Source organism: Bos indicus x Bos taurus, chromosome 4, assembly GCF_003369695.1.
Source record: "Bos indicus x Bos taurus breed Angus x Brahman F1 hybrid chromosome 4, Bos_hybrid_MaternalHap_v2.0, whole genome shotgun sequence".
Taxonomy (NCBI): Eukaryota; Metazoa; Chordata; class Mammalia; order Artiodactyla; family Bovidae; genus Bos; species Bos indicus x Bos taurus.
Genome location: NC_040079.1, coordinates 23,592,458 through 23,604,890, shown reverse-complemented (window position 1 = coordinate 23,604,890; position 12,433 = coordinate 23,592,458). Strand labels below are relative to the sequence as shown.

General features: G+C 50.7%; 1 protein-coding gene across 1 annotated transcript in view; it reads right to left on the bottom strand.

Moving 5' to 3' along the window:
• Positions 1-12,433, bottom strand: part of PLXNA4 (plexin A4) — a 483,041-nt gene that overhangs the window by 397,221 nt on the left and 73,387 nt on the right. Inside the window, exon 2 of the mRNA XM_027538965.1 lies at positions 9,958-11,209. Within this exon, the coding sequence (XP_027394766.1) occupies positions 9,958-11,142 (1,185 nt within the window). The 5' untranslated portion in view covers positions 11,143-11,209. The remainder of the gene's footprint in view (positions 1-9,957; positions 11,210-12,433) is intronic.

Sequence of the window (12,433 nt, the reverse complement as noted above, 5' to 3'; positions counted from 1 at the left end):
CCCAGCGGCTGCCTGTCAAGGACCAAGAGCCACGTCCCCATCCCCAGACCATCAATTCCACATCCCCACTGCTCTCCCTGTCTACTGCAGACAACCTGAGCCGCCACCGGAACGGTAATTGGAGCGGGGCACACCACAATGATTAAGTTTGTGTGTTTTCTGGCCGGCGCTGGGAAGCAGTGGCCCCGCTCGCCAGGCTGAATTACGGAGGAGGCCATTCCCTTGTTAGGAGGAATAAATTTTATTAGCCCCAGTCTCGTTGCCATGCATCTTCCCCCTCTTCGCTCCTCGGGCCCGAGTGTGGGTCTGGATAATGTTGCCGGCACGCAGGATAAATCAGCCGAACAAATCCCATTATATTTTGGAACACTGACAGAGACACAGTAATGACACCGAGACTGGGAAAAGATGCAGGCTTTCTTCTCCCCCCGCTGATGCCATTTCATATATGCGGAAGGCATGCAGGGCCCAATTCACTAGGAAAAATTTTAAAAAATATGTAAATTGAGGGACTAAATGGAGAACTCCGTGAGTTGTCTTTTTTCCTTCTTTCCACTAACTTTGTAAATGAGGTGACGCCAGCGCCGTGTGCCAACGTGGAGCCATTCCCTTCTGCCTTACAAAAACCAGAGGAGCACAGGAAGGTGACCGCAGGGAGGATCTAGCTGGAAATGTCTCCTCTCCTTCAAAGGCCTTGACTTTGTATTCATATCATGTGCTGGATGGCAGGGAAGGCGGGTGGGCACGCTCCAGGCCTGGGATTCCGAACATAACATCTGGGTCTGGCACAGCCCAAATTTCTCAAAAGCAGACATCGGTGGAGAAAAAAAAACATTAAGTATGAAAGCACAGCAATATTATGAAATCCCTTTCTGTCTCCTCAGGTGGTTACTGTAACCCAAGGAGACTATACGGATGATGCCATGAGCTATTTCAGTGTTCTACAAATATAAGGTGTTCTGTGTCTATCATCACTTATGAATGTCTCTGTATTTCTCTTTCCCTAGGAGTCTTGGCATACTTTATTAAAGGGATATGGTTTTATCGCCTCCTTCTAAAAGATGAAATGTATGATTCAAAGCAAAAGGGAAACCGCTCACCAGCTCAGTGACCTCTCATGAGATGGACCTGGCTGAGACTCAAAGACCCAAGCTCACAGGCCAGCATCCTGGCCAAGACGCCACCCTGAGAGGATGATAGGAGTTGAAGGAAAGGCAGAACTGGATGGATAAGTTGGGCTGGTCTGTGTGCTGACCGAATGAGAGGCTCGGCTGCTGATTTGGGCTGGGCCATTGCACACCGTCTAGGGGTGTGTGTGCACAAGTGTGTGTGTACACGGGCGTGGGTACATAGCTGTACTTGCGGTGTGAGCTGCTGTGTGTGGTGTGGGGGTGTGGGGGAGGATCCACCACAGAAACGGGGAGCCTCAGGGATATCTTGCACAGAGTATGAGTGTAAGTGAGAAAGTGAAGCACAGCAGAGAGAGCAACAGAGGGAAAAGACAGGGGACAGGCAGTGTGAGTCGGACATCCAGGCAGAGAGGATGTGTGTGCACGTGTGGGTGTGCACCAGAGTGCACGCCTCTGGGGGCTTCATGAAGTCAGGGTCAGAATCTCAGTGTGAAGACATGGCAAGGCTGCCCCATGCCCTAATCCCCCACTGGGCAAACCCCACCCTGTGGCCGTGCCAGGTGTCTGTGTTAACATCTGCAGGCCTGATTCCTGGATCTCATCACCCTCCCTGCTGGCCCGATGGGCTCCAGAGTGGTTCCTAGGAAGTCACACCCAGCCTAGGAGGCCAGCTTCAAGCCCCTTCCTCTCACCAGGTCCAGCTCATCACCTACAGCTTGGCCACCATTAGGGACCCAAAGCCCTGCATGCTCTTGGCCGGGATGTAACGGGATGTAACGTTACTTTGGGAGATGCTTTCTCCCAAAGAGAAAGAGGTAGGTATCCTTTTCACCTGAATACCTGAGACAGAAGCCTTCTCGTGGGGAGGGGGAAGAAGCTTGAATCTATAATGACTGGAGTTGTGACGTGGCAGGCCCCCAGTGCTAAACCAGAAGGGGTCATGGGGCTGTGAGGGGTGAGGGCTTGCACCGATGTGAAAGGAGATTTGTGATGTGTGCTGTCAGGGGGACTTGAGTGTGGCATATGGGCTGGGTCCCAGTGTGTGTGTGTGCATGTGTGTGTGAGTGAGTCTTGAATGTATTAGAGCTGAGGAAGGAGGGATGAGGGGCACGCAGGAGCAGGAGATTATGGTCTAAGAGAGGACTTCAGCTGAGCAGAAAGAGAAAGCCTTGCCTTGCGCCATAAACAACAGGATACACCCATCTAGTCAGAGCCGCACTTCCTGCCGACAGGAAAAGAAAACAGCCCGAGCAGATGGGCACAATCCAGCCCCCGGAGCCTGGGGTGGCTGCCTGGCCGTTCCGGATACGGACTCTGGTGGAGTGTCAGGATCCCAGGCGCCAGACCTCACTGAGTGACCATCCAGGCCGGGCAGGGAGGCCAGCCCGCATCCAGGGAGTGACCCTGTCCCCTCCCGGGGCTGCCCTGCGAGAGCAGTGGTGAGTCAGAGTGACGGCACACACCAGTGGGTTCTCCTCCACTGCTGATGTGAAGTGAAGCTTGGGGTTAAAAATGAAAAGCTCAGTCCGAGTGCCTCTGTGAGTCTGAGAGGGACTGGCAAGTCAACCCCAAAGTTGAGAAGATGCCTGGTCTGGCAACAGCTCTCAATCAGGGGCTCCAGGAAACGTGAGGGATTTCCTGGTTCTGCAGTGACTGCAGAGTCCCGTGGGCACGTAGGGCTCTATAGTCCAGCAACGCAAGCGCCCAGCACCACCAATCATCCCCCTGCCCCAGGTCCCACTACGGCCCTATCAAGAAACACCAGTGGAAAGAGCCCCAGGCTGAGAATTAGGATGTATAGAAGGTTCTGCTCCACCAATTACATGACCTTCGGTGAAGTCCTTGACTTTTCCGATCCTCCATTTCCTCAACTAGATGGGATGTCTGCCTTCCCTATTATCCTACAGAACTGCTGGGAGAAGAAAAGGAGGTGATGAAGCCCTTTATATGTTGTCAGGCCCCACAAGGACTCCAGTGGGATTGCCAGGCGGCTCAGAGGCCAACACACTCTGCTTGGAGGCTAGACAAGGGTGAAGCGGGAATTCTGGTCATAGTTTCTGCCCCATGGACCAATGTCTACTATTGGACGGTCACTCTAAGTTCAAGCCTTGGAGGCGGAGATTAAGCAGCTGAGTTCTGGTGGCTTAGATAGTAAAGAATCTGCCTGCTATGCAGGAGACCCAGGTTCAGTCCCTGGGTTCAGAAGATCCCCTGGAGGAGGGCATGGCAACCCACTCCAATATTCTTGCCTGTAGAATTCCATGGACAGAGGAGCCTGGAGGGCTATAGTCCAGGGGGTCACAAAGAGTTGGAGACTGACGTTTTCTGCCCCATCCAGCCTTCTCAGCATTAAAGCTGATGCTGCCTAACTCCTACACCCACTTCTCAACTGGTTCCAAACTTAGGGAAGACTTAAGTGGCATGAGTGATGGTCACTCCCAGGGCCACAGCCCTTGTTCCCATCACAGAGGCTATAATGACCTGCTTGGAGGCATCTCCCTTCTGGACTCTTAGGCTCCTAGAGACTGATGTCATTTCATGATTCTTGGCATCAGCCAGGAGAGAGTACATTGCCAAGGGCCTAATAAAAATTTCATCCATTCAATAACTCATTTGTAGGCAGAAGGGCTAGTGTTCTGTAGGTGACCCTGGAAGGCTGAAGAAAGGGTGAGGAGGTGTAGATAGCCATTCCTGGGGAGCAGTAGGATGCCCGGCTTCTCTACCCACGAAGAACACAAGGTCTTGGAGCCCAACAGCACACTTTCCAGCCTGGTGGCCTCACTCCAGGTCAGGATTCTTGGTGCTCCCAGAAAGCAACTGAGAGCTGTTACCTTGGCCTGCTCAGGTCATGGGATATGACAATAGCCTCGGGCTATGAGCTCCTCACCCCAACTGCAGACAGAAGAGGGTGTGGGGAGACCAGACAGTAGCCCTTAAAGGGACCAAAGATAGAAACCATCTCAGTGCTAAGTAGCAGAAACACAGAAATTACACCGCCATCTTTAACCCTCACCCTGGATGCTCACCAGCAAAGGGTGTTAGGCTGGTCTACAGTCTCCCAAATCCTAAGACACACTAGGAGGAGGCCTGGTCGATCCCTCTAGGACCCATCCTCTGCTGAGGCCCTCCTGAGGTCCTTAGAGCAATTTTCAGATACCAGCCCATTTGTTCTTGGATACCTCTTTCCATCCAGGCTGGGGGAAAAAAACCAGGACCCAATAAGGAATGGGCCAGAAGGCAAAGGCAGAAGTTTCTTCTCCCCTCCCTTACCCAGCCCTCCCCAAGCACCAGCAAGTGCCCGGGCTGCTTCCCCAGCCTCTACACCTGATGCCCATTCTGGGATTTGCATTTGCAACATGCACTGACATTCACTGGGACACAATCCCATGAGGAAGCCACTTCTCGCCAACTGGCCCTTATCCATGATGGGGGCTCAACCAGACTTCCCTGTTTCTCCAAGAGTAAAGACAACAGGTTGCTCCCTACAGATCAAGACTCTAGATTCCCAGCCCAAAGTCTGTCCTCTCACCTAGTCACCAGGCTATGGGCCACACGTGGCTCCACTGATGCCCCACACATGCAGGCCCTCGGACCTCATCTTCCCTGAGTACAGCTGAATACAGCAGGGACCTGGTGAGGAGGTGGGTCCTCAGGTTCATACTGCTTCCTGCTCGGAGTCCTGGAGGCATGAGTTCAGGGGAAGAAATGTGAATCCCAGGAAATGGAAGAGACCAGAAAAGCCTGAAGAGCACCATGGGACAAGTATTCTAGCTCAAGGAATTAGGACAAGAGTGCATTAAAAACGAGTCACTGGACAAAAGGGATGGACTTCCAGTTATAAAATAAATTAGTCCTGGGATGTAATGTAGAGCATGGTGATACAGTTCATGATACTGTATGCGCTTCCCAGGTGGTGCTAATGGTAAAGAACCTGCCTGCCAATTCAGGAGACAAAAGAGATATGGGTTCAATCCCTGGGTTGGGAAGATCCCCTGGAGGAGGGAATGGCAATCTACTCTAGTATTCTTGCTATGGACAGAGGAGCCTGGCGGGCTACAGTCCATGGGGTTGCAAAGAGTCAGACACAACTGAAGCAACTTAGCATGTACACACTGTGTTGTATATTTGAGAGCTGCTAAGGGAGTACAAACTGCGGAAAATTCTTCAAGAAATGGGAATACCAGACCACCTGACCTGCCTCCTGAGAAATCTGTATACAGGTCAAGAAGAAACAGTTAGAACTGGACATGGAACAACAGACTTGTTCCAAATCAGGAAAAGAGTACATCTACATTGTATATTGTCACCTTGCTTATTTAACTTATATGCAGAGTACATCATGAAAAATGCTGGGCTGGAGGAAGCACAAGCTGGACTCAAGATTGCTGGGAGAAATAGCAATAACCTCAGATACCCAGATGACACCACCCTTATGGCAGAAAGCAAAGAAGAACTAAAGAACATCTTGATGAAAGTGGAAGAGGAGAGTGAAAAAGTTGGCTTAAAACTCAACATTCAGAAAACTAAGATCATGGCATTTGGTCCCATCACTTCATGGCAAATAGATCAGGAAACAGTGGAAACAGTGAGAGACTATTTTGGGGGGGCTCCAAAATCACTGCAGATGGTGACTGCAGCCATGAAATTAAAAGACAGTTGCTCTTGGAAGAAAAGTTATGACCAACCTAGACAGCTTATTAAAAAGCAGAGACATTACTTTGCCAACGAAGATCCGTCTAATCAAAGCTGTGGTTTTTCCAGTAGTCATGTATGGATATGAGAGTTGGACCATAAAGAAAGCTAAGCACTGAAGAATTGGTGCTTTTGAACTGTGGTATTGGAGAACTCTTGAGAGTCCCATGGACTAGATCCAACCAGTCAATACTAAAGGAAATCAATCCTGAATATTCATTGGAAGGACTGGCTGAAGCTAAAACTCCAATACTTCGGCCACCTGATGCAAAGAACTCACTCATTGGAAAAGACGCTGATGCTGGGAAAAATTGAAGGTGGGAGGAGAAGGGGACGACAGAGGATGAGATGGTTGGATGGCATCACTGACTCAATGGACATGAGTTTGAGTAAACTCCGGGAGTTGATGATGGACAGGGAGGCCTGGCGTGCTGCAGTCCATGGGGTTGCAAAGAGTCAGACATGACTAAGTGACTGAACTGAACAGAGTAGAGGTTTGTTTTTTAGTATAATTGCTTTACAATGTTGCGTTAGTTTCTGCTGTACTATATGAATCAGCTAAATGTATACATATATCCCCTCCCTCTTGAGCCTCCCTCCCACGCCCCCCATCCCACCCCTCTAGGTCATCGCAGAGCACTGAGCTGAGCTCCCTGTGCTTTGCAGCAGCTTCCGACTAGCTAGCTATTTTACTCATGGCAGTGTATATATGTCAATGCCACAAGAGAATAGATCTTAAAAGTCCTAATCATAAGAAAACATGTAACTACGTACGGTGATGGATTGTTAACTAGACTCTTGCAGTGATCATTTTGCAATATATACAAATATTGAACAATTATGCTCTACATCTGAAACTAGTGTCATGTTACACGTCAATTTCATCTCAATTTTAAAATGAACCACTTTGTAAGCTCTTTGAGCTGTAACTATGACAAAACCTACAGGGGACCCCAATCCTACAAAGCGTAAGTCCTAAAGTCAGCCTCCTGTACCTTACACACCCCTCCTCCACTTTCCTGCTTGAAATGTCACAGGACAGAGGTCATCTGAGATTGTGTTTCCCTTCTCAGGCCTCCAGGGAATCCCAGACTCCAGGCAAAACAAAACAAAACAAAACAAAACAAAATTCTAGAATTCGTCCCATCCCCATCCCTCATTGCCTCAAGGTAAGAAGGCATAAGGGAAAGGAATGCAATGGCCTTGAGAATGAAGAGTGCGGGGAAAAGCTGGGTTTGCTAACAGTGTCCCTGAGAGGGCTCCTCAATGGGAATGCTCAGGAGCCTGGCCTGGCTGAGGCGGGTGAAACCTGTGTGGTCTGGGCTGAGGCCAAAAGAAGCGTAGCCTAGCCCCAGAGCAAAGTAACTCGAGCATCGGCTGAATCAAAAGAAACTGATACTGTGCATTAAAAGCCAGTGTGGTCTTTTAGACTGGCTGGGGAGACAGCCCCAGCCCTGTGTGGAGTTTCTGGCCTCCTCCTTTCTGCTCTCAACCCTGAACTTGCCTCGAACTTGAAAAGGCTAATTAAAGCCCAAAGAAAAATCAAAAGCTTGTTATCTGGCTCCATTAGTCCCAGTACTGGCATTAGCCTGTCTTGCAAAGCTGCCTTTCCTCTGTTCTCTCCAAGGCCGCCAGGCGGATGTTAGGACCTACAGCTCTGCAGACTCCCCATGATGAACTCTGCTTTTTGTGCTGTGGCAGGGAGCAAGGGCGAGACAAATGCTTGCCTGTGGGCAGTCAGGCTGATCCCCACCGCTGATTTTACTCCCCAAAGCATCGCCCCAAAAGACAGGCTAGGAGCAAGTTTTCTGCAGCAAAAATAGCCAACCTCTCTAATCTCAAAAGAACTAGCTGTTAAGTAAGCACACAGCATAAACTTACTATTTTCTAACACAAGGAGCATGTGTGTGAGCTCATGGGGGTATTTCTTGTGTACATGCAATGCATGTGTATAGAGGTGTGTGTGGGCGTGTGTGCAAGCGTGGTGGCGAGAGGCAAGGGTTTTCTCCTCAAATGCAGTCTCTGCCATGCATACACAAAATATGTGACTTAGTGCAACTCACTCAAGTTGTCGGGCCTCAGAACAAAGATACAGATTGGGAGATCTCTGAGCACCTTCCTGTGGAAACACTCTTGGGGCATTTCCCCCAGGGACCTACATCTGAGTGTGTAATAAACATACACACAGCACAGCATCTGGCCTGTCATTCCTTGTCTTCATGTGGGAGCAGTCCACAGCCCAGGAAGCCCATAAACCCGTCTTATAGATTCTTGAGTGGATCACCTACTGCCCAAACCAAAGTCTCTAGGGCTCAGCAGATACAAGGGAGTCCCCTCCATTCCCTGGCCTCAAGCCCCCTCAATGTGTTGCTTCCTTCTTTGGCTCATGGTGCCTCTTCAATGCCTCTTCAATTCCCTTTGTGACACTAGGGGCGTCTCCTGGCTTTTCAGGACCTCCAAGAAGAAATGACATCTTATAATTTCAGCCTCTGGAAAATGCATCACTAGAAAACAGCCTGAGCCTAAATGCTAGGGCACCAAAGACAAACTTTGGGTGGCAAGTGAGTTCCTTCTTTCTCTTCCTCTCCCCTGCCATCACCCCAAATCCCAGTACCCCGAGGAACGACCTCACCACATGCTGGGGGTGGGGTGCCAGTGCCCTCTGAGGGCTGCTTGGCAAGCAGCCACTTTATGAACGAAACTTGCACTTCTTAAATCAGTCCAAATACCCTCTCCTAATATGGGATTCCATCAAAGTTTGACTAGGAGTCAAGAACTACATCCACACAACTGAATGCTTCTACCTGATGAGTGAACTGACTTTTCTTCTCCTACACTAATATTATGGGATAGGTTTTCTCAAACAAGGTTCATAATTTTTCAAATGGACAATAAATAGGAAAAAGGGAAAGGAGAGTGACACAGAGCATAGAAGATGCCAATAGCTGAACCTTCCAAGTCACTTGAAGAGTGGTTGAGAAAAAACAACCATGAAGATGAACAGAAGTCAAGCCATAGAAAGGCAGGTGCTTTTCACTTTGGGTCACAAGTGGGTTAGGCTGGGAGAGGCAGGAGTCTGTGTAACCTGCAGCACCTGCGGTCACCCAGCAGCCTGAGGTCGTCTGTCCATCAGGACCCTGGGCAGGCTTCCCAAACCAACCCTTCATTCTCCCCTTCCTCCAGTTTCCTTCAGCCCTTCTGTCACCCAGCACTGCTCCGTGGCTGCTTCTGGACATTGTGACGTATCTCCTCCATGGAACTGTGCACACAGAAGATGCCTAACAAATGCAGTTTTCTAAGCAAGCTCTGTTTTTCATCTGTGTTCACTGGACTCTCATCCTATTCCTTCTGATCTTATTTTGCCATTTCCTAAAGACACAAGGGGCTAAAAACATACCTCTTCAGAAGTTCTACATCTACTCTAAATGTGAAATGACTGCCTCCCCTACTCCCAGTAGTGGTTTTACTCTAAGCTCTCCCCCCCCCCCCATCACCCAATGGTTTTATTCTATGCTCAGAAGGGTGACTAACAGGTGTGGTTGGTAAGAAGGTGGGTACACCAGTGCACGAGGTGAGGCATCCAAAGCCAGGGCTCTGGGACAATCTGGAGGGATATGGTGGGGAGGGAGGTGGGAGGGGATTCAGGATTGTTGGGGGGACACATGTATACCTGTGGCTGATTCATGTTATGTATGGCAAAAAAACATCACAATATTGTAATATAATTATCCTCCATTTAAAATAAATCAAATTAATTTAAAAAAAGAAGAAGGTGCGTACATGTCTGGGATCACAGCACACACAATGCAGCCTTCAACAATGCCTGGTCCTCGCGGAATGTACAGCATACAATTCCCGCCTATTCTAGCCCCTCCTCTTTCAGCCAATGAGCCAATCAGAACAGAGAAAAGTGCCGATAGGAAATCTACATTCAGCTCCGGCTCTGACTCTCATAAGCTCAGTGCTAGTGGTCACAGCATGCCTGAGCTGGTGATGATCCGAGCCTAAGGAGCCCCAGAGGTGGGATATACTTGTCTCATCTACAAAACGGGACAGGTGGTTCACACCCTGTGGAGGCCACAGCCTGGGCCTCCTCATTGTGCCCTCCCGGCCCACAGGTCCTCCCTGGACTCACCGCGCTGCTGCAGGGAATGTCCTTCACCTTGAGCCAGGCCAGGTCCAGCGTGCCCTCACCCCGGTAGCAGGACTGCAGCCGCTCCTTAATGCGGTCGTTGATTTGCTTTAGGATGAAGATGCATAAGGCCGACTCGTCCAGGGACTTCATCTTCCGCTTCTGGCCTTTGGAGAAGACGGTGAAGAGCAGGTCGTCCTCTGGGCGGACCCCGAGGGTCCGGGCGAGCACAGCCCCGGCTTTGGACAGGTAGGCGGCCTGCAGCAGGCGGTACTCCACCCCGCTGCGCTCACAGCCGATGGGCACCTCCACGTAGGAGTTGAAGGCCGTGTCCTCCTTACAAAGCCTCACAAGCTTGGACGTATAAACCTGCTCCTTTGTGGTAGAGCCCGGGGGAGACACCATCTCAGGCTGGAGCGTCAAAAAGTAGACAAAGTTGCCGCTGCTGAAGCCGTAGACATAGTAGATATCAAAGTCGGGGATGACGGTGAAAGTGTCCGAAGGGATCTTGATCATCGAGGCCACAAACTCGTCGTGGAAGACATATGCGAACATGCCGTCTGCCTCCGAGTTCTTGGTCAGTTTCCGGCTAGAGATGGTGGGGAAATACTCAGGCTTCCCATCCACAGCAGTGGCAATGAAGAGCTTGTCATCCAGGTTGTTGTAGGAGACGATTACCCCAAAGACGGAGCCACTCTCGTTGACCCCCGACAGGTAGTGTTCCTTCTTGTGGAAAGGCTCCCCCAGCTTGAAGAGGTCCTCCAGCCTCAGTAGCTTGCAGATGCCCTGGTACAGGCTCCCACAGGCGATTAGCCTGTTCTCCTTGTAGTCTATCAGCAGCATCTTGTTGACATTATTGGTGGGGGTCAGGGGCTCGTTGCATGTCTGGACGATGCGGGGCGGGTAGCACTTGGGGTTGTCCTCGTCCGGCCCCGTCTGGTGGGTCACCAGGACCTTCAGGTCACTGGAGAGCTTGTAGATCCGGTTGACGGCGCCCACGTAAATGTGCCCTGTCCTCTCATCCACCACCAGGTGGTTGAAGCTCTCGGCGGGCTCCCCGCGGAACGTGACGAAAGACCGCTTCTGGGACGGTGGGGGCGACTGCCGGGGGAGCAGAGTGGAGGAGCCCATCCCCACCATCAGGAGATGGGAGAGCAGGCAAGTCCAGTTCCAAGGCATGGCTTTCATTTCAGAGACGCGTCCTTGGGGCACGGGGCACTGGGCACAGCAGTGTCACGTGAGGAGTGCAGGCTCCCTGTGGGGGAAAGGAAAGAGGTGATGCTGATGACAAAGGCCGAGTCTTAGTTTCACCCCATAGCTTGTCTGGCTGGGCCCTCAAAGCATCCTGCACACACTGAAATAGATCTTCAAGGGGGGAAGCTGGGGCTGGTCCCCAGCATACATGTATGAGTCAGCCCAAGCTAGTGGCAGCAGGTGGGCATGTCAGTAGTAGTACTAGTAATAATACTAGCGATGGTAGCAACAGTGATAATGGTGGTGGTAATAATGATGATAATGTTGATGATGATAGTCATTGCCCACAGAATGCCTGACTGTGCATCAGTCACTGTCCAGCACCTTCCAGGGACTCTCATTTCATTTGAACAAATTTTTAGTGCTGTGTATCTTCCACCTGCCCCTCCCCCCCCCCCCCCCCACACACACCTAGCTCTGCTCTCTTCCCTTCTCTGTGCCCAGGAGCCCTTACATGTGCAGGTTCCTTGGTCTGAGTTAGGTGCAGCAGAGTGAGGATAATCAGCAGAAACCCAGTGGGAAGGGGAGAGGCTCAGAAGAGGGGAGGTGGGCTGCGTGTATTCGGCCTCCCCATCCCCGGAGTCTGTGGATTGCCTCCTATCTGCCTCCATTTGGTCCTAGGGGAGATAAAGGGCCTCCGTGTTTTTGGCCCTAAACACCGCCCTGCCTCTGAGGAGGCACCTGGTCAACAGCTCCTCTATTAACCTTTGTGCCAATGACCTGATTTGCATGTAGGATGTTTCCTACTAGGACCCTAACTAGCAGCCTCCTGATGTAAGAACCTCCGACACTCCCACTTTAGAGCGGAGGGCAGGTATCCAAGATGCACAGGTAAAAGCAGTAAAGGTCATCCGACATCCCTGGGGATCCTGTGGTTAAGAATCCACCTGCCAACAATGCAGGGGAGATGGGTTTGATCCCTGGTCCAGGAAGATTCCACGTGCCTCAGAGCAACTAAGCCCCTGCGCCACAACTACTGAAGCTCTTGCACCCAGGGCCCATGCTTCTTCAGCAAGGGAAGCCACTTCAATGAGTAGCCCATGCACGGCAACTGGAGAGTAGCCCCTGCTCACCAGCACTAGAGAAAGCCCATGCGCACCAACGAAGACCCAGCATAGCCAAAAATAAATAAATGTTTTGAAATGCTATATATGTATAAAACTATACTTGAATAAACTGACTCATTTTTTAAAAAAAGCAAGAGAGCCCAACTCACACGTGCATG